General features: G+C 53.9%; 1 protein-coding gene and 1 long non-coding RNA gene across 11 annotated transcripts in view; one reads left to right on the top strand and one right to left on the bottom strand.

The window, feature by feature from the left end:
* The window catches only part of ZC3H4 (zinc finger CCCH-type containing 4), a 42,780-nt gene continuing 16,604 nt past the window's right edge, over positions 1-26,176 (bottom strand). For 4 of the 10 annotated variants that reach the window (XM_082438223.1, XM_082438227.1, XM_082438222.1 and 1 more), the window contains 13 exons: positions 25,538-25,757; positions 25,140-25,250; positions 22,529-22,751; positions 21,036-21,217; positions 20,251-20,347; positions 20,001-20,140; positions 19,342-19,449; positions 17,647-17,758; positions 16,751-16,860; positions 8,808-9,172; positions 8,251-8,582; positions 5,110-5,361; positions 1-3,876 (listed from right to left, as the gene is read on the bottom strand). In XM_082438223.1, the coding sequence (XP_082294349.1) occupies positions 2,357-3,876; positions 5,110-5,361; positions 8,251-8,582; positions 8,808-9,172; positions 16,751-16,860; positions 17,647-17,758; positions 19,342-19,449; positions 20,001-20,140; positions 20,251-20,347; positions 21,036-21,217; positions 22,529-22,751; positions 25,140-25,250; positions 25,538-25,757 (3,772 nt within the window). In that variant the 3' untranslated portion in view covers positions 1-2,356. The remainder of the gene's footprint in view (positions 3,877-5,109; positions 5,362-8,250; positions 8,583-8,807; positions 9,173-16,750; positions 16,861-17,646; positions 17,759-19,341; positions 19,450-20,000; positions 20,141-20,250; positions 20,348-21,035; positions 21,218-22,528; positions 22,752-25,139; positions 25,251-25,537; positions 25,758-26,176) is intronic. The other 6 variants (XM_082438225.1, XM_082438219.1, XM_082438220.1 and 3 more) reach the window with 5 other exon arrangements.
* On the top strand, positions 22,758-24,144 carry LOC309648948. The gene is made up of 2 exons (XR_014256878.1): positions 22,758-23,020; positions 23,177-24,144. It is a non-coding gene; the product is annotated as an uncharacterized lncRNA (long non-coding RNA).

Genomic DNA, 26,176 nt, shown 5'->3' with positions numbered 1-26,176 from the left:
TTTTTAAAATAACTGCATCCTTTAATGGCAGTAATACAATTATTGGATTAAGAGACCACAGGAGAAAGGGCAGGTGACATTTCTGGAAGACAGATATGGAGTACAAAAAGGGGGTGGAATAGAGTCATGCGACGATCATTGTAAAAATACAGTACGTTATATACATATTTGCACCATCAACTTTCAACTCTGAAATAGTATTTACACTTTTGTTACAATCCTGGTTAGAGAACAATTTTTCTTTAAAAGCTCGGCCTGATGGCAAATGAAAATTTCGGGTGAATTCATAGTCCCATGAGGTTCTTAGGCTGAATATTCCAACAGGAGGGTTCCAGCTTCTATTTCATCCACAGATTTCAGTTTTAAAAAAGTATTTAATTTTGCTTTTATAAAAAAAATTCTCAAAGGAGGGGAAAAAAAACCCAACCACAGCCACACTGTGTATTCTTTCTTATTTTACAAACACTAAGGGCTGCAGCCCTCTGCTTCAAGGCCAACACTGGTGGCTGAAGAAAAATCTCACTGATGATTGTTTAAAACGAAACAAAAAGACACAAAGACAAACCAAACCAACCTGATCATGGTGCACTGCCTCTCCCGCCCTTGCTTCTGGCCCCAAACTCAATGGCTATTTCTCTTCTGGGGCAGGGCGTTTGGTATTGAACCCTCTTTAACCTCCTACCCCAAGGAGGTGGGAGGGGGAACCCTTTGGCTAGGACACCATGTTTCCTCATTATTAGTAAGAGTCAGGGCCCTTAAGCGAGGTGGTTGAGACGGTGGGATGAGGAGGAAAAAGGCAGGAGACAGCCGGCAAGTACTGACACACAGGCGGGAAGGAGCCCTGGCCGCACAGGCCTTGCCCAGTTCCCCTCAGGCCACGTCCACGGGGTGGGCCTCCTCTGGGGTTCTGTGGACAGGATGGGACCTCAGCCAGGGTCTTGGGGGAGGTGGGGGCAGCCTGGGCAGGCATCTATGCTCCCTTCCCGGCTCAGCCGGATGAGGAGAGTAGGATACAGGCTTTGGGTCCCATGGCCCCTGCCCACAGTGGGGGTCCCAGTCCCTCTCTTGGAGAGGGCCCAGCAGCCCACACCCTGCCCTGGCTAGTCTCCCACCGTGTCCTCAGGCCCCCTCCTGGAAGTAGCCACAAATCCAACTCTGTACACGCCTCGAACCCATGCACCTGTCGGCTTGGAAGAAAACCAAACACACCAAAACCACGGGCCCTAAAAATATGGTGCAAGGAGGTGTGAAGAAAGCGGAGAAAGCAAAACACTTTGCCGAGAACCACCCAGGGATCCCTCCATCAGGAGCCTGGTGGCGTGGCCATGCCATGGATCCTTGAGCTGTCTCCAGAGGGCCGGGGCCGGCTCACTGGGAGCTTTGCCTTCTGAGCCCAGGACAGAGCCCAGCACAAGGGGGAAAGGCATGGCCGGGACAAGACAGGACGGGATGGGCTAAGCTGACGGAAAGCGCGCGCTCTGCCTCTCACAGGCAGCTCCTGGCCACACCAGCCTTGCCGACTCCAGGTCCATTTCTCACCCGGAGTCTTCTGTCGCAGGCTAGAGGGCGCTGGTTTGCTCTGGGATGAACTCTGGACGGAGGATGGCAAGGAGGCCGGTGTGTGAATCCAGATGAGAGCAGTGGAAAAGGACTTTGTTTCTCCCCGCCCAGGCAGCTTCCAAAGGCTCTTTCTCTTTTCCTTCTGTCTTGACACCTTCTCACTTCCGCTGGCCCCTGAAGCGGGTCATCATGGCCTGCACACTGCAGAGGAGACGCAGAAATGCCTAGACCTGCTTCCATGCGGGTCCTGCCCACCATCTCGGCTCCGTCTCTTCTTGCTCATGCACCACAGGGTGAGCAGCGCTCAGTGCCTTCTCGACGCCTGCTGTTCCCTTTGTCCTGGGGGCGGGGGGGGGGGGTAGGATGCGGGGGGAGGGGCCAAGCTTTGCCCAGAAAACCCACCAGACTCCCAGCCACCAAACTGGGGCCCCAGCCTTTAAGGAGTCCCTGAAAATCAGGCCTGGCCAGGCCAGGCGGAGTGCCAGCTGGGGCTGAGGCCCAGGGGACTCGCAACTGTACACATGCACATGTAGGTTTTCTCGGCGGGAGCCTAGGAGCCCCGCAGCACTGATCAGAAGTTAAAGATGGTTATATACAATTTATATGTTTCAAAAAAAGTACTACTTTAAAAAAAAAAAGGGGGGGGGGGAAGAAAAGAAAAAAGAATAGGAAAAAAGAAAAGAAAGAACACCCAGACCCCCTCCCCCCTCCCCCCAAGTCCCCAACTCTGGTTGCTGCCCTTAAATATTGCCCTGGGAAGGGTTGGGTGCAGGGAGCGCTCGACTCCGGCTTAACACTACTGGCAAAAGGGGGAGGCAGTGGGGTCAAAGCCTTTAAAAACATCTTTCAGGGACCCAGCGTCCTGCTCACCCTCTTGGGCCGGGCTGTTGCCAGCAAATGGGCTTCCGGAGCCCGTCTTGGGTGCCTGTTTCACGGTCCCGAAGAGGGTGGGCACCGGGAGGTTGTGCACGCCGGGCTGGGGCGGAGCGCCCTCTGCTGGCGGGGCGCCCGTGGCGGCGGCGGGGGCCGCAGCGGCCTTGGGCCGGGGCCGGTTGTAACTGTTGTACCTGTCTGTGGCCGTGGCTGCGGCCCCATCTGCCCCGGACTTCCCCGATTCAGGCTGTTCCAGGGCGGACTTGCGGACAAATGGGGGCTCCTTGGCCTTGGTGGCGGAGCTCTTGCCGTTGCCCTCAGGGCCCTTGGGCTGGGTGCCTGCATCAGCGGCCGGCTCTGCAGCTTTGCCACCCGCGTTGGGAGTCCTGGGGTCATAGAGGCTGATGCCGCTCAGCACACTGCTCTGCCCACTCCCGCTGCCCTGGCCCAGGCCTCCGGCTGCCAGCACGCGGGGGTCATAGGGGGCGGTGGCTGGCGGGGAGGACTCCCCACTGGGGCTGGCAGCTGGAGAGGGCGCTTCGGTGGGGCCAGGCTTGGCCGCCCGGGAGGAGGCAGCAGAGTCTGCTGGCTTCTGCAGCCGGGGGTCGGTGGGTGTCTTCCGCACTCGGGGGTCACTGGGCTTGTCACCGGGGCCAGGGGCTGCCGAGGGGCCAGTGGCATTGACAGTCTTGAGGATGCGAGAGAGGAGCTCAAAGTCAGGCAGGTTGGAGCCAGATGTGCTGGGATCTGTAGAGGTGCCTGGGCGCTGCCGGGGGTTGGGGGGGCCCGAGGTGGCAGTGCGGTGCAGCCTGGGATCCAGGGCAGGCATGGACTGCAGGGCCGCGGGGACGGGGGGCACTGCATCCTGCTTGGGGATGGGCAGGGGGATCAGGTCCTCAGGGTTCCAGAGCACAGTGCGGGCAAAGCTCGGCTTGCTCAGGGTCACGTCCTTCTTAATGTGGCTGAACTGCTGCAGCTGCGATCGCGGGTCCCGCAGTGGGTGCCCAGGAAGGGGGTCCAGGGGAATGTTCACAGCCTTCTCCCGAAGGGCCCGTTCCCCTTCCTCCTCTTCTGCAGGGGGTGGCCCAGACCCCTTGGAGCCACTGGGGCCTGCGGGGCTGGAATGAAGGCCGCCTTCGGGCTTGGGGGTGGACAGGGAGCGAGCCAGTCGAGGGTCAGAGGGTCCTGTGTCACCTGGGCCTGAACTGCTGGAAGCCTCGGCGTGGCGGGTAAGTCTGGGGTCCCGGCTGAGGCGGGGGTCAGCCAGCCGCCCTCCTGTGGGGTGTCCCTTCTGGAGGCGGGGGTCCCCCAGCCCACTGCTGCTCAGCTCCCCGACGGAAGCCTGGGGTCGGCTAGACGTCTGCTGCCTCAGGGTCTTCAGGATGGAGGTGACGCTGCTCCCACCCTCATCCTCATCACTTGAGTACCAGTTTCCAGTGTCACCTGAGAAAAAGCAGAAAGGAGCAGGGAGAGGGTGAGCGGCCGCCACATCCGCCGCGAGCCCTCGTGGACCCCATGGCAGCCCACTCCCCTGCCTCTTACCTCTCAGAACCTGTTTCTCCTCTCTTAAAACACCCCACCCCCACCACAGGACGCCACGAAGAGCCAGTGAGCTCAGGCAGGCCAAGCACCGAGCTTGGCAGGTCTCTGGCTATCGTTTATGGACCTTTCCCCGCGTACCGGCACCATTCTAAGTGCTTTGTCTTATTTGTCACAAACACCCAGGATATAGCGTTATCATCACGCCCATTTGACAGATGAGAAAAACAGAGGCACAGACAGTGCCATAAGATAGGGGGCGGAGCCAGGGTTGAGCTCAGACTCCGAGCCCAGGGCTCTGCCGCCACCTCCTCACCTCCTGGGCAGGTTCAGGCCCCAACATGGCAGGCCTGGCTCTGAGTGCCTGTGAACAGCTACTGCTGCCTTGGCTCTCACTGCGCTTGGGGCTCACAGACACGTGCCTCCCAGGCCCCTCAAAACGTTCCCGCGACCCAGGGCAGGGCAGTCACCAGCTGACAAGAGGCGGGGCCAGGTGGGCAGACTCAGAAGCTAGCCCACGTCCAACTTTCTAGGCAGGTGCAACCAGAGCCCCTAGGGGAGGGGGCTGTCCCCTGTTCTCACTGTCCCACTTGCTCCTCGGCTCTGGTCAGGGCCACCCATGGCCTTTGGCTTCAGGTTCTAGATACCGTTTTTGTCCGCCCCCTTTCACCCCGGGGTGGATACCATCAGGTCACTGCACGGCACCATGAGACTTGGCAGCTGTGCCTGTGATTATTACTGGTTTATGTCAATGACTAGCTCTCATCTGTTGGCTTCCCGAGAACATGGTCTGGGGAAAGGGGGACTGAGAATCTCCCTACAGCCTCCTCCGTAAGGGTGCAGGGGGTGAATCCTATTGCCTGCTGTCTCCTCCAGGGACCAGCCCACCTCCCTCCTCGATGCGATCAGGGTCTCTCCCGAACCCCACGACACAGAAGGGCAGCCCCGACGTCTAATTTTCTCAGGGACATGCAGCAGCCCCAGCAGCTCCACAGACCTGGGCAGGGGTCCTCCCCGGCCACAGGTCCCTTTCTGACACAAAACCCAAACTAGGTGCTCCCCACCTCTCCCCTGCACGGCGGCCCGGGGGGCCTGCGCCCGTCGGGGAAGGCCCCTGTCCCTGGGGGGGACACATGCCTTCCTCATTCTCCCGGTCCTGCTTGCTGCTCTCAGCCAGCCTCCTCGCTCTCTCCTCCTCCTCCTGCTGCTTCTGCTGGATCCTCAGGTACAGGGCCCTCTGGGCCGAGGGCAGGAAGTCGGGGACACCGGCGCCCGGCTTCGGCCGGCCTGGGGGCCCTCCCTCAGGGAAGCTGTCAGGCTCCAGAGGGTGCTCGGGGAAGAGGCGCTCCCCAGGCTCCCCCGGCAGCTCTTCGTAGTGCCCGTAGTCCTCTGTGGCAGGGGAGAACCGAGGGTTCATGTCGGGAAGGGCCTCACGGCACCGACTCCGACCCACCCGTGCCCTCAACTGGAAAACCACCCCCGGATGGCGATGGGTGAGAATGTGTAGCCCGTCCCTTCCTACCCTCCCCAGGAGGGGCCCCAAGGAAAGCCCAGCAGCGGAGGACGGAGCAGCCAATGGGGGGCGGGGAGGGTCCCACCTAGGATGCAGCCACTGAGAATGGGGTTCACGGTGAGGTTTAGTGACATGGGCAAATGCTCATGAGGTGAAAACAGGACGGAACGTCGTACGGATGTTTGTAAAACACAAAGAAAAGGCTTTGAAAAGACAGACAGAAAACAGTCCCTCTGGGGATGAGAACAGGAGAGAGGGGCTGAGGGCTCTTTCACTTTTTACTCCACATATTTCTGATCTGTCTTCATTACTCTTGATGAGCATTAATTTTATGATTTCTTTAAATAAATAGTCAATAAAGAAAAACACACCCTAATCTCTCAGTGAGCTCAGAATATGAGTTCAACCATGGTAAACAAAGACTAGTAAGGAAGAGAAGAAAACACACCACAATGTTGCTATGGCTACGTGTCAACGCAGAGGCTGACGGCTGATTCCTCCTCCTCCTCCCTTTATGGGCTCCTAACTCCACAAACGCTTATGAGCGCGCTGCTGCATTTACAGGGACGGGGCCGGGGGGGGGGGGGGGGGGTTCTCCCATACAGCGTCTAGGAAGCACACGGCGGAAGGGCTTGCTTTCATTCTCGAAGGGCGGGCAGGCACCCGGCACTAGCCACCTCCCTTCACAAACGCTACCCTACCCAAGTCAGAGCCAAAGACGAGGGGGGCACCGTGGGCAGACCTTCAACGACACGCCTGGAGACCCGTGTGTGTGCGCGCGCGTGTGTGGGTCGGAGACAAAAGTCCAGTTAGCACTGTCCCACAGGACGTTCTGCAACGATGAAATAGCCCCTATCTGCACCGTGAGATGTGGCTCCCCTACTGAGCAGCCAAAATGTGGCCAGCACTACCAAGAAAATGAATCTGTAACTTAAACTAAACTTTCAGGATTAAAGTAATCAAATCTGTAAACACGTCATACACGAAGTGTATAAAGCATAAAGTGAAAGGTCACTTTCTTCTAGCCCCTGAACGTCATAACATGTGAACCTGATGGGCGAGTCTGCTCTGAGCCACACCCTGGCTCGGAGGTGGGGACACTCCTTAAACAACGGTCCCACCCAGTCCCCCCTGCACGGAATTCAAGAGTGAATTTCTTGATGGTTCTGCTCTTTTCAATATATTAAAACCAACTGAATAGTACTAAAAAGGTAGGTTTCATGATATGGGCATTAGAGTGAATTACTCCAGAGATACCAACTGTTATCAGCTTGACAGACTTTCGGGTTTTCTTCCCCACCCAGACCTTTTCCATGCACATTTCATACACGTTGTTTAAAGGGGGAGGAAGCCCCCTCAGGTCGCCTGCTTTTCTCACTTGAGAACATGTCACTCACCTGGCTCCCTGCCCCAAACACCTGCTCTCATGCCTCTGAACACAATTGAGATGCCAAAGACTCCCACACTGACCTCCAGCCTGGTCAGCTCCCTGACGTCTGCATGGCTGTCAAACGGGCACCTTATGCTTAACGTGGCCAAAGCAGAAGTGCTGCCCTGCCCCAACCTGGCTCGGCCTGGACACCCAGAGCGGCTCGCCGGCATCCGCCCCTGCCGCCTGGCCACGCTGGCCCGATGGCTCCACCTCCACACCTAGCCCTGCGGCTCCCTGTCCTCTCCCGGCTGCCACCCACCTCACCTCTGCCCAGGGCGACTCAAGGGCAGCCCACAAGCTCCCAAGATTCCCCTCCGGCCCCTACTCGCATCCACCGCCCTTGCGCTCCTCCACTATCCCCGTCACTCTTCCGCCGAGTCCACCTCGCCATGGCCCGCAGGGTCCTGTGTGCTGGGACTTCTCTCCCCCGTCCTCCCTTTCCAAGCCACGTGGACACCTTTGTTTTCCACAAACAAGGTGACTGGCTGAGGCCTCCGCACCTGCTGCAGCTGCCACCTAAGCCAAGCCCACGACTCCCTCCCCGCCTTCACCTCTCAGACAGGCCTCCGCTGTCTGTGACGCACCCAGCCGGTCCGGCCTCCACCCGTCACCCTCACACGGTGCCCCATTTCACCGCCAGCAGTGACCAATGCCGAAATGAGCTGACGCCCTTGTTTACACATTTCCTGTCGGTCTCCCTCCACTCAAATGAAGTTAAGGCAAGGACTACGTGCTTTGCTCGCTCTGACCCCACGCCTAGAAGCACGCCTGGCCCCTGGCAACAATGGCACATCTCGTCCTCTGAGGGCTGCACACCACCTCCTACTGACGCGGGCGGCACTGTCGTCCAAGCACCCGACTGTCGGACGTTTAGTTTGTTACCAACACATGTTCTCGTTTTGTAAGAAAGGAAGGAAAGGAGGAAGGAAGATGGTCAGTTGTGGGGATAGAACAAGCAGAGTCGCAAGGCAGCTCCAAGCCAAGAACCACCCCAGAAGGAGGCCGCTTTGGTTGGGCGCACCTCAGCCTGGAAGTTCAACACCATTCCACACCCGTCCCTCTAACTTCCCAAGCTCCCACTCCACACACACCAAGCAAAACTTACAGAAATTAAATAAGTTATAGTGATGGCAATCATAACACTCCTCCTAGACTCAACAGGGTAGTGAATCCCACGTCACTGAAAACGTTCAACCACTCACGGGACAGAGATGGAGTTGGATTCATGTTTTCAAAGACTCAGACCGAGGAAGAAAAACCAGATCTTCCTGACTACATTCCACTGTGCAGACCCCAGCAGCCCCAGCTGGCCCCCACCCTGAGCCCTGCATACCTGCGTCCCCAATGAGTCCTGGTTCCATCTCCATGCCCTCTTGCTGCTGGTAAAAGTTTTCATAGAAGTTCTGGGCTGGTGGGATGGGGGGCATCATTCCAGAATGTGGGGAGTCTCCAGGACCATAGGGCATCACTGGAGGGCCACCAGGTCCCATGGGCGGGCCAGGGTTCATGCCAGGGCCCATTGGCATGTCGGGGTGCATGTCCGGGTGCATATCGGGGTGCATGTCCGGGTGCATGTCAGGATGCATCGGGGCCCCCATCGGCCCCGGGGGTCCCATATTGGGCCCGGGGCCCATCGGCCCTGGGGGTCCTCCGGGTCCAGGGAACCTGGAAGGAGAAAACGGTGCCCGTGAGAGGGGCTGCAGAGGAAGGGTGGCAGCCACATCCCTGAGGAGACACAGAGGCCTGCTCACGGTTGAGCAGCAGAGGGCTCCAGACCAGGCCTCTGAGGGCTCTGGAGAGAGGCAGGATGCTGGCCTGGTTAGGTTCCAGGCCACAGGGCCCTGGCACAGAGGAGCCTGGCTGAGCCCAGAAAAGCCCCCAGGCACTCACCTCACACCCAGTTTCTCAGCCAGCTGTCCTGTGGGCCGCACCACAATCTCAAACAAGGAGGGGATCTTCTTGTTGTACATGTCCTGCTGCTGCTGCAGCTGCTGTGGGGACAGCGGCTCGTGCACGGGCATGGGCAGCTGAGGGGGGCCGGGGGGCGGAGGCGGGGGTGGGGGCGGGGGCGGGGGGCCACCCTGCATGGGCCGGCCATTCGGAGAGGTCGGGGCCGGGGGGCCAGGTGGGCGGGGTGGGGTGGGCAGGAGGCCCACACCAGGGGGTGGTTTGGGCAGGGGGTTGATGCCCTGCTTCTTCAGCTCCTCAACTTCCTTCTCATCCTCGGCGCCTGCCTCTGCGTCATCAGCCAACATCTGCGGGCCAGAAGGACAAAACAGTGAGAGTCAGGACAGGGGAGGAGGCGGGTTGGAATGCACTCCTCCAGGGCTGAGAGCCGAATTTGCAGAGGATAACTCTTCAATACCCTGAGGCCCTTACAGCAGGGGTCCCCAACCCCCGGGCCACGGACTGGTGCTGGTCTGTGGCCTGTTAGGAACCGGGCCGCACGGCAGGAGGTGAGCGGCAGACAAGCAAAGCTTCGTCCCCTTGCTCGCATTCCTGCCTGAGCTCGGCCTCCTGTCAGATCAGCGGGGGCGTTAGATTCTCATAGGAGCTCGAACCCTACTGTGAACTGCGCATGCGAGGGGCCTAGGCTGCGCGCTCCTTATGAGACTCTAAGGCCTGATGATCTGAGGGGGACGTGAGGCGGTGACGCTAGTGCTGGGGAGCGGTTGCAGACACAGATTATCATTAGCAGAGAGGTTTGACTGCACAGAGACCGTAATAAATCGGTTGTTTACAGGCTCATATCAAAACCCTATCAGTGAGTGGCAAGTGACAATTCAGCTGCATCTCACAGAGTAGACTGGACATAAGCAACACACTTCGGGTGTCACTGTCTCCCATCGCCCCCAGATGGGACCATCTAGTTGCAAGAAAACAAGCTCAGGGCTCCCACTGATGCTGCATTACGGTGAGTTGTATAACTATTTCATTATATATTACAATGTAATAATAACAGAAATAAAGTGCACAATAAATGCAACGCGCTTGAATCACCCTGAAACCATCCCCCATCCCCAACCGGGTCCGTGGAAAAACTGTCTTCCACAACACCGGTCCCTGGTGCCAAAAAGGTTGGGGACTGCTGCCTTACAGCATCAGGCCAACGACCACAAAGCCTCTCTGGCACAAAAGTCATCGCCCCATACCACTGCCACATCCCTTCTCGGTGAACAGCTGACAGGGGAGCCATTCTTATTTGGCAGCAAAATACATGCAGCATACTATGTACTATTTCACCATTTTCAAGTGGACAATTCAAGGACATTAAGTACATTCGCGATGTTGTATAACCACCATCTCTATCTAGCTCTAACACCGCCGAAGAAGACTCCATACCCATTAAGCAGTCACTCCCCATGCCCTGCTCCCTCCCAGCCCCTGGCAACCACCAATCTACTTTCTGTCTCTATGGATTTGTCTATTCTGGACATTTCATAGAAACGAAATCCTATAATATTGTGGCCTTTTGTGACTGGCTTCTTTCACTTAGCATGACATTTTCAAGGTTCATCCATGTTGTAGCTGTATCATCTATTTTATCTATTTCATGGCTGATTAATAGTTCACTGTTCTGGGCTTCCCTGATGGTGCAGTGGTTGAGAATCTGCCTGCCAATGCAGTGGACACGGGTTCAAGCCCTGGTCTGGGAATATCCCACACGCCGTGGAACAACTAATAAGCCCATGCGCCACAACTACTGAGCCTGTGCTCTAGAGCCCGCAAGCCACAACTACTGAGCCCGCGCACCACAACTACTGAGCCCGCGCACCACAACTACTGAAGCCCTCACGCCTAGAGCCTGTGCTCCACAACAAGAGAAGCCACCGCAATGAGAAGCCCGCACACTACGACAAAGAGTAGCCCCCGCTCACCGCAACTAGAGAAAGCCCACGTGCAGCAACAAAGAACCAACGCAGCCAAAAATAAATAAAAATAAAATAAATTTATATAAAAAAAAGAAAGTTCATTGTTCTGTTTGAATTTTAAGGGCCCCTCACCGCACTTGCAATCAAAACCCAATCACTTACGAGGACCCACAGGGCCTGACAGCAGGGCTGGGTGTCCGGGGAGGACTTCACAGCACCCTGGAAGCTTCATTTCCTTCTATGGTGTGCGGACTCCTCCACCCTAAGCACCCAGCTCTGTTTCAGTTCTGCGGACAGCTAAGCTCTTTCCCCAGCAGGGTCCTGGCCTGGACCAGGCCTCTCCCCAGGCATTTGTTTTCCCCTCCATTCTTAATGCGTGGCTCCATATCCCCCAATTGCTGGGGTCTCTGATTAAAGGTCAACTCAGAGTGACTGGCCAGGTCTCCTGTATTTACTACTGGAACACCATTAGCTCCCTTGAAAGCACTGCTAAGCTTTGTAAGATTTTACATTTAGTTGTATCTTTGTTTATTCCTGGCCCAACGACTACCAACTCCACAAGGGCAAGACCCGCAGGGCCCACCATAAGGGCTGTTACAGGGTAGGTGGACAATTCCAAAGTCTGGATTCAAGCAGAATGTCTCACCAATTAGGATCCTGGGCAGAAGTTAACACTGCAGGCCTGCCTGCTTCTCTTGGAAGGCCAGCTTGCAATGTTGGCCTTTGGCTGGTGCCTGAGAACCTGGATTTCGAGAGGGTTCCCAGGATTCCCTGACTGCTAAGAGGGGCTCACTGTGTCTAAACCGTTCGCACAAACAGCATGCTTTTGGTACGTGCCAGGCAGAGGCTGCCCTCAGTAAAAACCCTGGGCACTGACTGAGTCTCTACTGCACGCCGATGGTGGACAGCGTTCTACACGTCCTGTCACAACCTGAGGAGTTATACACATTCCACGTGACGCCAGGGGGCGAGGACTCTTGGAAGCTGGTACCTGGTTTCAGCCTTTACCGCCTGCCTTTTCTCTTCGTGCACTCTGCTTTGCGTGCTTTCGCTGGAGTTAAATCTCAGACAGCTCGGCCCTGGGAGTGTCCCCAGCAAATTGTCCAACCTGGGCCCAGGTGGCCTTGGGGACCTCGGCACACACGCCTGAGTGGATACTAACGCGGGGCTCTGAGATGCCCCGGCACCTCAGCCTCAGCACTGCTCAAGGCAACTCCTCCTCCTGCTCCTCCGCCCAGGGACGGTGGTGGCGGCGTGGGTGGCGGAGGCAGGACTTCCTGGCGGGTGTCAGGCAGTTCCCAGCTTTTCTCTCTCCTAACCATCAGCAACGGTATGTGGACCCAGGGACGCAGGGTCCAAGAAGAATCTGGCTTCAAGGGGGATGGAAAACTTGGAAGTCTGATCAGTGGAAAACATCTGTCCCTTAGAGCCCTGCTACTCAAGGTGTGGTCAGAGCAGCCTCCGGTCACAGAGCCAAAGCCCTGCACTGCTAGATCCTCTCAATGGCAACGAAATGCCCTCAGGTGTAGGCAAAACCTAAGGAGGAGGTTATACCTCATTAAACAGGAACAAACTTGACCACAACTTCCTCCCCGCCCAGGGAGGGGATGCCGTGGTCCAGCCACCAAATGTGCCACACTCCCCTTGCCCCCGAGATAGGGTCACACATCTCTGTACCGCTCCGCACTCGGGAACACCCAGCCAATGGCCCCTGCGCGGGGGACAGAGGCTGAGGTGATCCTTCCACTGCCACCCCCGGCCTGGCACGGTGCTCAGCACATGGGGCCACGCAATGAACTCCATGACCAAACGAACTGAAGCACTGGCCCACAGGACAGCCCCTACGAGTGTATCGCCGGTCCCCAGGCAAGGTGGGCCCCCTCTCTCTCACACTCACCTCCCTGGGTCCCATCACTTCCGCTTCCCCACTGTGCCCCGCAATCGGGGCTTCCACACCCATTCCATGCTGGGGAGAAGTCTCACCTCACGGCGGGCTCCCGCTCCAAGACTTCACCCCCCTCACCCCTCGCGCAGACCCCACGACACCCCGACGAGGACTCCAGCACGGGACACAGCCAGCTCCCTGCACTTATCTCTTTACCCGCCACCCCCACTGGGCCGCAAGTGCTGCCTCAAAAGCAGGGGCTGAATCGCATCAGAGCCCAGAACACTGATGCATAAGATACATAGGAGATGTCAACACCCCACCCCTGCCCTGAAAAGCTGAACCCAAACCATCCAGGCAGTCCTTCAGCACATCTATCCCTAGAGACTCCCTCCCGCCCCTTCCTGGGCCTCTCTGCAGCAAGGAGCTCCCTCACACCACACAACCAGGGCCTTGCTGGGTCCCACAACCTCCCCCGCCAGGACTGATTCTGAATGATTCTCGGGTTTCCAAAAGTCAAAGGCATCCTCTCAATGGAAAAGGACGGCCACACCTGCGGATACACATAGACATGTGGGCCAAGGTTCATTGGGCCAAGGAAATAAGCTCATGTCCATTTGTTAAACATTCTAAGCTTTGGGAATTCCCTGGTGGTCCTGTGGTTAAGACTCTGGGCGTCCACTGCAGGGGGCGTGGGTTCAATCCCTGGTCGGGGAACTAAGATCCTACAGGCGAACTAAGATCCTGTACGGCACGGACAAAAAAAAAAAAAACTCTAAGCTTTTGCCCCAAACTGCTAACAAATCAAATGTTCTTCAACTGGTGACTAGATAAACAATCTCAGATCATCCACACGGTGGAGTACTACTCAAGAACAAACAGTGATGAACTACCAATACTTGCAACAATGTGGATGAATTTCAAACACCTCATGCAGAATGAAAGACGGCAGATTCAAAAGGCTGTTATAGGGCTTCCCTGGTGGCGCAGCAGTTAAGAATCCGCCTGCCAATGCAGGGGACACAGGTTCGAGACCTGGTCCGGGAAGATCCCACATGCCGTGGAGCAACTAAACCCGTGCGCCACAACTACTGAGCCTGCACTCTAGAGCCCGTGAGCCGCAACTACTGAAGCTCACATGCCACAACTACCGAAGCCCGCGTTCGCAACAAGAGAAGTCACCGCGATGAGAAGCCCGCGCACCGCAACGAAGACCCAACACAGTGAACAGATAAATTAAAAAAATATATAAATTTATAAAAAAACAAAAGGCTATATAAACCGCACACATGTTTAGAAGCTACATACCATATATCTATTTATATGACTTTTCCTGAAAAGGCAAACTACAGGGACAGAAAACAGATCAGTGGTTTCCAGGGGCTGGAGATGGGAGAGGCACTGATTACAAAAGGGGAGGGGTTTTGGGGGTCAAAGAATGAATTTCCTCTACCTAAACTGTGAGGTGGTCACATGATTCTCTGCGTTTGTCAAAATTCACAGAACTAGGGAATTCCCTGGCGGTCCAGTGGTTAGAGCTCTGCACTTCCACTGCAGGGAGCATGGTTTCGATCCCTGGTTGGGGAACTAAGATCCTGCATGACGCCCAGAGCAGCCAAAAAAAAAAAAAAAAAAAAAATTCACAGAACTAAACAGGGACACTTTTTTTTTTTTAGACTGGATACAAACTATACCTTGACAAACCTGACTATAAAACAGTATAGGTATAAAACAGTAACTGAAGGATTTAATGGTAAAGAACCATAATGTATGCAACTTATTTTCAAATGGCTCAAGGAAAAAAAATAAATGAGAGCAAAGTGATAAAGCAAAGGGGGCAAAATAATGCTGACAGAGGAATCTAGGTGGACGGAATTCTTTGCATTATTCTTGCCACTCGCTCTCACGTTACAGTCACTGACAGCCCCAAAGGCAAGCACGTCTCAAACCTAGAGTGGATGATTGGAAGCTGATGTATCTGGACAGACAGAAACGTCACCAAGAAGCAGGAAAATAAAGCTGAAGAAAAGGGTGGAAGAGAGAGCACAGACATTTCAGGAGAGGATGACGAAGGCCCTGTCCTCACAGCTTGGACCCAAGGGCTGCCCAGGAGCCTCAGGCCCCAGCCCTAGTTGATCAAGCTGCAACTCCGTCCAGGAGAGAAGGAAACGGCTGACCCCATATGTTTATCAGGGTTACTCTGGGCCCGTTGTAAAGGTTTAAGTTTTACTTTCTGACCACCGAAATTCGATTCTGGAATGGTTTTTCCAGGTTCAACGCTCATTTTTAACCTACTGAGGCTTGACTTTAGATAGGGGATGTTACTGATACTCTCAAAGTGTTTGTGGCCAGAAATGGAAATGTGCCACCTTGATTTGCTTTGAGTTATTAGGGTGTCTAGAGCTGTGCTGTCCGATATAGTGGTCACTGGCCATGTGTGGCTATTGGGTGCTTGAAATGGCGCTATAAGTAGAAAATAAACACTAGATTCCTCAGACTTAGTACAAAAAAACCCTAAAAAACCCCAAAATATCGTAATTATTTCATTATTTATTACCTGCTGAAATGGTACTTTGGACATGGATATATTGGGCTAAATAAGATACACTAATTTCATCTCTTTTTACTTTTTTAATGTGGCTACTAAAAATTTAAATTTGTGGCTCTGTGGTGTTCCTACTGGACAGCACTGGTCTAGAGAGCAAACTCTGAACCACCAGCAGGGGGCAGTCCTCAGTCAGAGATTCTTTAGTTCTTCAAATGAGAAATGAAGCCGCCATGACTTTTCCCACTCCTTACCCTGAGAATGACTCACAGATTCTAGACAGCTACCAGTTACAAAACCCTATTCCTAGGATAATAGGTCAAAGGGCCTGGCAAAGATGAGAACTTTCTCCATGAATGCTCTCCCAATGAGGAGTGGACGTTCTCTTGCTTTGCTTGTGCAGGGCTTCCCCTCAACCCCTCAGGCAGCCCCGGCCCGCATGGGTGGATTCCTGAACCTGGCTGAGGTACCTACCGATTCTTTCTAGTCTCAAAAAACAGCCAATCTCCTTAAACTTTCTGAGAACCAGAGAGAAGGCAGGAAAGCCGTCATGAGAAAGGACACGTGTTCTCGCACCCATTCACCCTGTGATGGATGTCAGAAAATCAAGGACAGGAACCGGGGGCCCCAAAGTCCTCAGCCTGACTCCTCAGGGAGAACAGACATGAGGATGAGTTTCAAGTGTCATCTGGCTGGTAAGGAAGCCCTGATACCTCACTGGAGGAAGCCTCCCCATCGTGAGAGCCTCCAATTGCCCCATACTTTTTCTACTACATAAAAGAATCCTTAAGACTTGGAAAGAAACATATGACCCTTCCATCAAAATAGAACCCATCCAGGGACTTCCTTGGTGGCACAGTGGTTAACAATCTGCCTGCCAATGCAGGGGACACGGGTTCAAGCCCTGGTCCGGGAAGATCCCACATGCCGTGGAGCAACTAAGCCCGTGCACCACAACTACTGAGCCTGCGCGCTAGAGCCCAGGCACCACAACTACTGAAGCCCGCACGCCTAGAGCCCGTGCTCTGCAAAAAAGAGAAGCCACTGCAATGAGAAGCCTGCGCACTGCAACTAAGAGTAGCCCCTGCTCACCGCGACTAGAGAAAGCCCACGTGCAGCAATGAAGACCCAGCACAGCCAAAAATAAAAAAAATAAATAACTTAAAAAATTATTAAAAAACAGAACCCATCCGAAGTCTCACCTCCTCTTTGTATACCACGGGCTCTCTCTAAAGGACAGTTAAGAAATCACAGGTATGTTTGGAGACGCACCACACAACATTCCTTTTAGGGAGCTGCCCCTCCAGGGAAAACCGTCCCGGCGGGAGAGAAGACACACGTGTGATCACCTCAATTCTCCCTGCAGAGAATACAGTCCCCATTTCCTCCTGAACATGTCCCAGCTCCAATCAACGCAACTGGGGATTCTGGTCCTGCACAGAGGCCAGACAGGCGGGCTGCAGTGCCAGGCCCGTGGCAGGTGCACCTCCTGGTCCCCATTAGCTACGGCTGCTGTCAGCCTGGATGTTACCTTGTCCAAGAGCTCTCTGGTCTCTTCGGTCAGGGGGTCGTGAGAGAACATGCAGTCATCGCCGTTGATGCAGTTCCCGGTCGTGTGGTACAACTTACACGGAAAATCACGTTCACGGCAAGTTAAGGCAAATGCCTCACCTCATGAAACCCACCCAAGGACAGAATCCAAGCCCCTCTGTTTTAGAGACAAGGAAACTGAGGCCCAGAGAGGCGAAGTGACTGGCTCAGAGCTGCACAGCAGGTTGGCAGCTGACCCAAGGTGAGACCCCGGTTCTCGACACCCCCACTCTGGAGTGCTTCCCGCCCCACCATGCTGGCCTTGAGGCTGTGTCCTCAGATCCTCACTCAACAGGAAGAGGGGAAAAGTTCAACGATTTGCCCATGGTTACACAGCCATTTGAAAAATCTCAGAAAGATAACAGGCAATGGTGTAAGCCAGTCTCGAGAGTACACTTGACCCTTGAACAACATGGGGGTTAGGGGTGCCAACTCAGTCAAAAATCTGAGTATAATTTATAATCCGTCCTCCATACCCTCAGTTCTGCATCTGTGGATCCAACCAACCACAGATCGTGTAAGTACTGCAGTATTTACTACTGAAAACAATCCAATCTCTGAGTGGACCTGCAGAGTTCAAACCCATGTTGTTCAAGGGTCAACTGTATATGTAAAGGGAACATATAACATGTGTGCCTCCGTTTAGTCATCTGCAGACTAGGAAGAGCAGACCCATCACAGGGCAGATGTGAGGGTTAAGAGATGGATGCGCAGAAAGCTCTTGGCACAGTACTGGCACACAGAGCGAAAGTGTGGGGAAGATCAGCTGTTATTACCAATAAGGAGAAAAGGAGCTCTGCACCCTCAATCAGATCAAATGTGGGCACCAAAGGATATCATGCATATAGGGGCAGTTCTCGGCTCTGGCACAAAATCCGGTGATGTAAAACTTGCACAGTTCTCGCTTCTTTGGTAGCTCGATGTCGTGGCTAAAATTACAGTGGTCTCCCTGGAAGAGAAGCAGTGAAAAGGTAAGCTGTTTGCAAAAGGAAGTACTGCTCTGTCACTGCTGAAGCACAGAGGGACCAACGACAGAAACCAACCCCCACCCCGACCCCAGAAAGGGCAGGAGGCCCAGGAAAGGCAGACACATAAATGCAGTTTCCCACCAACCTGAAACTTCTGCCAAAGTGTGTGGCCCTTTGTCTTGCCCCTGCCTCCCTCCCCCATGTCCTCAGTCCTCCCAGCTCCATTCTGCTGCCTTTCACTGCTTCTGTCTAACTCTTCCTCTTCTTGCCTTCGCCTCTCTTACCCACTTACTGTTTGCTGCATAACAGCCAGTATCCAGTTTCATGCTTCTTCCTTTCTAACAGAACCCCAATTTCTAACAGAACCCCAAACTCCCCAGGGAAGACAATACTGCCCTGATTTTTTAAAAAATCCCTTCACACAGTTTTCTTCCTCCTAGCCCTTGGATGTGATGCCTGGAGGCACAGCAGCCATTAAGCAACCATGAGGATGAAAGCCACACACTTAAAGATGCCAGAATAAAAAGTAGGAAGGAACTTGGGTCCCCCATGGTGCCACTGACAACTGTACCAGCCCTGTAATGCCCCCGCGTCCCTTGCCCCAGACTTTTTTTTTTTTTTGGCCACACCACGCGGCATGCAGGATCTTAGTTCACCAACCAGGGATCAAACCCATGCCAGCCGCAGTGGAAGTGCAGAGTCCTAATCACTGGACCACCAGGGAATTCCCAGACTATTCTGAGAGACAAACGTCTATGTGTTTAAGCCAGTGGAGTTGAGTTTTCTGCTATCTGTAGTCAAACTGTACAATCCAAACAAAACAACATCCAGGTAAACTGAAAAGAGAAACTGTTCGATACTCGTTCCCCCTTTCTCTTAGGAATAGCTACTCTTTTTTGTTTATATATATTTCAAGTTTCTAAAAATAGTATGAATTGCAACTATAATAAGGACTATTTTACACACAAACACACTTTTGTCTGAAACACAATAATATTTTTTCCTAAGACAGGTACACAGGTGCAGTACTCCCTGGGTACTTGCTTGCCAATATCTGCCTGCTGCCTGTATACCTGAATAAAAAGCTGCCTGGTTGAACTAACACTGGATTATACTTGTTTCCTTCAGAACTTTCAGGTCATTGGCCCATCTTCTGGCATTATACTCTGCCGTGAAGGTCAAGGCTGACCTTGACCACCTTTTCCATCTGGATGCCTTAATGATTCCCTCTCCAACACTGAAGTTCAGTAACTCAACCACGATATATTACACCTTTGCATGAGCATCAATTCTAACAAAACGCTTGAGGCCATATGGACTGGGTGAAAATTTTGGCCAAAAAAATCCTCCCAAACCAAAAAAACCCAGATGCGTCACCAATCTTGTCCTGGCTCTTCAGTCACTCTGAGGAGTGAACTAAGTCTTCCAGGCCTTCCAGGCATCTCTCAGACAATCACTCCAAGCCCACCAGAACATTGCCCCCAGTGAGTGTAGCCTCCAGAACATTCCCAGAGGCCCATGTGTCCCTGCTCTGGGCACCCTGGTACTGGAACTGGCCCCTTACCCATGTGCACCGCCCTTCCACGAAGTATTTGCAGATGACTTTGCCTTTCTTGTCGGACTGTTGGTGGGGCTTGTCATGGTCACCCCTCCGGTAGCTTCCGCCGCCATCCTGTTAGGAACACAGAGCGTGACTATAAAGGGGAATGGAGAGGCAGGGTAGGGAGGGGCCTGTGCAGGCCAGGTGGAGACGGGCTCTGAGGGAGGGAAAGTGAGACAGGCTGGCTGGCAGGGATGAGCGCGCCCCCGTGTAACAGGAGTGCTGACCAGCAGCTTCCATCCAGCACCCAACTCTGTGGGGTCTGAGCCCCGGAGCGTGGAGTGTGGGCAGCGGAGGACTCGCGCGCCACACACCTGCGCGGGAACACATTCATTCCAAGAAGAGGCGGCACGAGCCTTCCTGGAAAACTCTCCAGGGTTAACTCAGGGACTCAGAGAACAGGTGACTGCAGGTGCTACAAAGATATGGTTTTAAAAACAGAGGGTCTCACCAGCAGCGCAACCCCCATGAAAGATAATTAGTGCTGACAGGCCCTACGGGGAACGGCTGATGGGAACAGGGGGACAGGACCAGCCTCGGAGAATAACTCATTAAAGAAAAAAAAAAATTTCAAGAAGGAGCCTTGAGTAAAAACATCAGATCAGAATGAAGAGCCGACTTACGCCCATGTCCTCGTCGTAGAAGTCTTCGTCATCATTCATTCCACCCTTGTTCATCCCTCCTCGGCTGCCACCTCGACCACGGCCCCGGCCCATCCCTTTCCCTCGACCTCGGGAACCCCGGCCACGGCCTCGACTTAGCCCTGCAGAAGAGAGAAACGGCGTTCACCTGAGGCCTCTCTCCAGCACCCGAGGCCAGCAGCTGCCAGAAGGAGCCCCACTGACTCGCCCGCCCCTCGCGGCCCCCGCGCACCTCGTCCTCGGCCGTCCTTGGACCGGCGGTACTGGTTCAGCTCCTTGGAGTAGTCGTCGTAGTCGTCGTCTCCCATCGGCTCCTCACTTTCTCCGTACTGGAATTCCGGAGGGAAGGGAAGCAGGAAAGTGTCATTTGGCGAACAATGAGCAATGTCCTGAACTATACACTCCACCCCTTTCTGCCTTTTTGTACACTCGGGACAACATCAAACTCAGAAGAGCAAGCGAGCAACCCAGTGACTCCCACCTGTGCCCCCTCTTCACACGCCGCAGCCTACGCGGTGGCTGGTCCTAGTCCTGCCCCGCGCAGCCTTCACTCGTAGGGCTCCCAGCCCACTGGGCAGCTCCCAAGGGGCAGCTGTGCAGCTAGAACAAGGGGCAGCGGGGCAAGGTCTCGGGCAGCGACAGAACAGTGAGTGTGGTAGCTCTCCTCGCGCGCACACGCATTTGTGCGTGTGCAGGAGGGAACTGAACAGGCACCTGACTGCGAAGGCATTAAATGCTTCGAGTACCCTGGGGAACCCTGTCTTCAGGGATGGGAACTAAGGCGCTTGCTGAGAGAGCGGTGAGATGAAGATGTTTCTGACAGCTCACCCTTTGGTAGTTTTTCAATTTTGAACCATAGGAAGGTTTTCTCTATTCCAAATAATAAATGAACATTTTTAAACACATAAACCTGCCACCTGATGCTTCCTTTCCACCTTTGTCTTACAGACTTCGTCTTGCAGCCCACCAGCCACCCGACCCCACTCCCACCACCACCCAAGCTGGAGAAGGCCTTACTTCCATGTCCTCTTCATAGAAGTCCTCTTCGTCCTCCGGGTGGTCTCCCCCCATGGAGCCTCTGCCTCTGCCTCGGCTGCCCCTGCCCATGCCTCGGCCTCGAGACCCTCCACGGCTTCCACGGCCTCGGTAGCCCCTGCCACGGCCTCGGTTGCCTGCATGGTGATTCAGACGGTGCGAGTCTGAGCAAGCAGGACCCACCAGCAGAAGAGAAGTTAACCTACTGTCTGCCCAAGGTCAATCATTTCCTCCTCCTCCTCCTGTTCTAAGAAGCCTTCCCGGCTGCTCTAGGCTGATTCATGGTCCCTGGGCCCCTGGACAGGGGTAGCTGAGCACCGTGGACACACGCCTGCTGTAGCACTCACTACACTACCCTGACTGAGGCGCTGTCCAACACAGAGGCACCAGTCACGTGTGGCTACTGAGTACCTGAAATGTGGCTGGCCAAACTAAGAAACACTGTGAGAATAAAGTGCAAACTGAATTTCAAAGACTTAGTTAAAAAAGAGAGAGAGAGAGAATATAAAATATCACATCTATCTATTTTGATTACATGTCGAAATGAGATTTGGAATGTATTTATAAAATGTGTTGTTAAAATTAATTTCATCTGTTTCCTTTTACTTTTCTAATGTGACCACTAGAAAATTTATAATTGCATGGTGGCTTGCATTATATCTCTATTGGACAGGCTAGTCCAGAATCTCCCCAAAGAGCAGGGCCTATCTAGGGAGGAGTCTAAGAAAGACCACCGAAAGAAAGAATGAATGACCAGCCACTCAAACAACAAGCTGGGCCTCAAGCAGGGCTAAGAACTGCTGGGCTGGAAAATTCTGGAAGCACTCTGGGGTTGGGAAATATCATTGGCAGGAGATGGTTCTAAGAGGCCGGGCTGGGTCGCTGGTGCTCTGCCCTCCCCCACCATCCTCCTAACTGCCACAGGTTCAAGGTTCAGAGGTGTGGCAGTCCCGTGGCTGCAGTCACACTTTGTCAGGTGATGGGAGACGGGAGGCTGGGGGAGGAGGCGCCAGCTGTCAGTTACCGTCCCCAGGGGTGAGAGCTGTCCCTTCTGTATCTCTTCACAGCTGACCAGGAAGTGAATTTAAAAAACAACCCTTCAGGGACTTCCCTGGTGGTCCAGTGGTTAGGACTCGGCGCGGGGTGTGGCCAAAAACAACAACCACCACCACCACCACCTTGAGCCACAGCAGTCTTCTCCTTGCCTCACGCCAGTCTGGCTCCATCCCAACCACGGCTTCAGCACTGGACCCTCTTCTCACGTGGCAGAACTCCGGTCCCCTGTGCTTGGGATGGAGCTCCCTGCCTGTCTCCTTCTACGCTTATCTCAGCCCTGCATGACTGCCCATCTCTTCTCCCGGACTTGACGCTCCATGAGCACGTGGCCCATGAGGTCTGTCTGGCTCTGCACTGAGCGCCCAGCCCCCAGCCCCGGGTCCGCCCCGACAACCTGGAGGAGAGGCTGCGGCTCCCACCTCGGCCCCGGCCGCTGCCCTCCTTGGCCCGCCGGTACTGGTTCAGCTCCTTGGCGAAGTCGTCGTAGTCGTCCTTGCCCATGTCCTCCTCCTCCTCGCCCTCGTACTCCCCGTACTGCTCGTTCTCGTAGTCTTCGTACAGGCCGTAGCCCTTGCTGTCCATCTTGGAGTAGGCCTTCTTGGGCAGGGGCGCGGTGTGCGACGGGGGGTACTGCTGGTGGGACTGATGGGGAGAGGACAGTGAGCTGGCCCTGGGGCCTCGGATTCAGACCAAGATCCCCACTATTCCCTGAACTGGCACAGCTGTCTGGGTGTCTCTGCTGTCCCTGGGGTGAGATGCTAGCCCCCAGCCACCTGAATGAGATCTGGGCTGTGGGCCCAGATGTTTCTGTTCTTCAGAAAGAGCCACAGCTTTAAAGACAGTTGAGAAACACAGGCCCCATGACCCCTGAATTACTGGCGAGGGAAAAGAAGGGTGTGTGTCCCAGGGCTGTAGAACAATCTCATCTGGGGAGGAGGTAGAACAATCTCATCTGGGGAGGAGGTAGAACAATCTCATCTGGGGAGGAGGTAGAACAATCTCATCTGGGGAGGAGGTAGAACAATCTCATCTGGGGAGGAGGTAGAACAATCTCATCTGGGGAGGAGGTAGAACAATCTCATCTGGGGAGGACGCCTGACAGGCAAGACAGGTGCTCCTCAGTCAAAATTTTCCTGGGACCTTAGAATTCAGTTAATGACTATCGGGCAACCGAACTAGAAAACCATTTAAAATGATGCTTTCCTAAGTGTGCTAGTTCCAAGAGATACTGGATGAAGTTTAAAAATACACATACATGCACCAATGGAAGACACCAAGATATCCTTCAATAGGTAAATGTATAAACAAACTGGTACATTCAGACAATGGAGTATTCAACAATTAAAAGAAATAAGAAAGACATGGAGGGACTGTAAACGAATATTGTTAAGTGAAAGAAGTCAATCCGGAAAAGCTACATATGAGTCCAATTGAATGACATTCTGGAACAGGCAAAACTACAGAGACAGTAAAAAGACTGGTGGTTGCGAGGGGCTTGGAGGGGAGGGACTGATGAGTAGGTAAAGAAAAGAGGACTTTTAGGGAATTGAAACTATTTTATATGATAGTGTATGGTGCATATATAACAAGACGCATTTGTCAAAACCCAAAGGACTGTAAAACACGAAGGGGGACCCTAATGTAAACTATGGACTCTCATCAAATACGTACCAACGCTGGCTAAACAATTACAACAAATGTGCCACACTAATGCAAGACATTAAAAACTGGGGAACTGGGTGGGGTGGGGTGGGTAGGGAACTGGACTACCTGCTCCATTTTCTCCCAACCTAAAACTGCTTTAAAAACAACAAGGTCCTACTGCATAGCACAGGGAACTATATTCAATATCCTGTGACAAACCACAATGGAAAAGAATATGAACAAAGAATATGTGTACGTATAACTGAGTCACCTTGCTGTACAGAAGAAATTAACACAACACTGTAAATCAACTATATTCAATAAAATTTAAAAAAATAAAACTGCCCTAAAGATAAAGTCTATTCATTTAAAAAATCCACACTCATTATAATATATATTATATATATTATAAGAAAATATAAAACATGGAGATGTACACAACTACTTTAGCAGATCCTTTTTCCTTTTCTTTTTTTGCCTGCGCTGGGTTTTCGTTGCGGTGCGCAGGCTTAGTTGCCCCACGGCACGTGGGATCTTAGTTCCCCGACCAGGGCTCGAACCCGTGTCCCCTGCATTGGAAGGTGGATTCTTAACCACTGCACCACAAGGGAAGTCCCACTTTAGCAGATCTTAAAATGCCTCAACCCCTAGTTCCCAATCAAAGCTGGTGGTATTCTCTCCATTCCCTGCTGCCCTCAGGTTTAAAGTCTGAATCGACGTTAGTAGATCAATGTCAACTTATTCCTTACAATAAATTATCTGTTATGATGGATGACGCTGAGTCACAGGATACCTTTAAGAACTAACTTGAAAAATACTTTTTATCAAAACTTGAAAATCTATGTTGATTTACTTCTTACTGGTTTTGCCTGAGGAAAATAAAACAATATACAAACCGGACAAATAATTTAAATTTATGCTTAAGCTCAGTGGTATATAACTTCTGACCCCACAACATCCGAGATGATCTACTCCCGTAACCGTTTCATTCTCTTGCCACTTTTCCACAAAAGGACACTGCTGAACAGTGGAAAAGTCAGCTCTCACAGGGACAAATCCTCATCTTTCTTGGGGACAGGGGCTACGACAAGCCCTGCCAAGGCCATGGGAAAAGGTGGCGTAGAGAAGTACTGGCCATCAGCCACTGACTGGGCTCACCCCCAGCTCCTGTACTTCAGAGCCGTGCAACCCGGCTGAAGTTCTCCAAGTCTCAGTGTCCTCACCTATACAGCGGGGATAAAAACAATCCCTACTCTTACAGAATTAAAATCCGTGTAAAGTGCCACGTAAGAATGCCCAGCACACAGCCAGTGCTCAGGAAACACGGGCGATTTCATCACCCCCGGCTCCGAGCCCCATGGGGGCCCCTGACCGGCAGTCACTCACCGGCGCGTAGGGGGGGCTGTATTCTCTGTACTTGCGGTGCCCCTTCTCACTGGGGCTGAAATCCGAGTCATCTGAGAAGTCGGAGAAGTCATCGCTGGAAGAAGCGTGGCGCTGCAAGGACAGGGGCAGAGGATTAGAGCTTCTGCAGAGGGCTGGCCACCTGCACAGCCACTGCTGGAATGTGCCGGAAGAGCTCCGTGCGAAACGCCTCACCTAGGGGCATCTAACAGCAATGGAGCATGAGCTACCAACTCTTTTAGAAAAGGTCTTTATCCAATTTGGGGAAAGGAAAAACAGCCCGATTAAGAGTGCCCTCTGGCCGGACAAGATGAGCTCGGCCCCTGGGGCGCTCGGCTGGGCCCAGCGCCAGGAGGCTCAGCACATCCGCCAGGACCTACTTTGTGCTTGGATTTCCTCCTCTTCTTGGATCTCCTCTTCTCCTTCTCCCGCTCTTTCTTGCGTTTCCGCTTCAGCCTCCGGTGAGACTTCTCCTCATCTGAGTCGCTGTGGTGCTTCTCCCCCTTCTCCTTCCGGCTCCTCTCGGGGCCTCCGGAGGCGTCCTGGGTCTCCTCGGCCCCGTCATCCTCCAGTTCGCCTTCTTCCAACTCACCATCTTCCCTAAGAACCAACCCCAAAGCCGACGTGAGCACGGGGTTTGAGGGGAGAGCCGCGGGGGCTGTGGGCTGGCCCAGGGCGACGGGAACGGGGGGCCCAGCGCTGAGGGCGAGAGGCCTGGGGAGACGGGGAGGGGGCCGCTCCCCGTCCCATCCCGTATCTCCCCCAAAGGGCTGCATCGGCTCTGTCTGTCCTGGCGGGGGGCGGGGTGGGGCCGTGGATGCCAGAGGTGCTGCCACGAGCCAACAGGCTCCGGTCCCCGGGTTTCGAGGCCTGACCCGCTCCGCCAGCTCCACAGCTCTGGGCCACAGGCGGGGAGCTGAGCAGGTGGAGAGAGGGGAAGGGTCCCAGGCCCCTCCTGATGCGCCCACACGAGGGCTCACCCCCCACCTGCTGCTGACCCCCTTGTTTCCCACCTGACT

Source organism: Balaenoptera physalus (assembly GCF_965194825.1).
Source record: "Balaenoptera physalus genome assembly, chromosome: 19".
In the NCBI taxonomy this organism is placed as follows: Eukaryota; Metazoa; Chordata; class Mammalia; order Artiodactyla; family Balaenopteridae; genus Balaenoptera; species Balaenoptera physalus.
The sequence above is the reverse complement of the archived record's forward strand: the minus strand, read 5'-3'. Positions and strand labels throughout refer to the sequence as shown.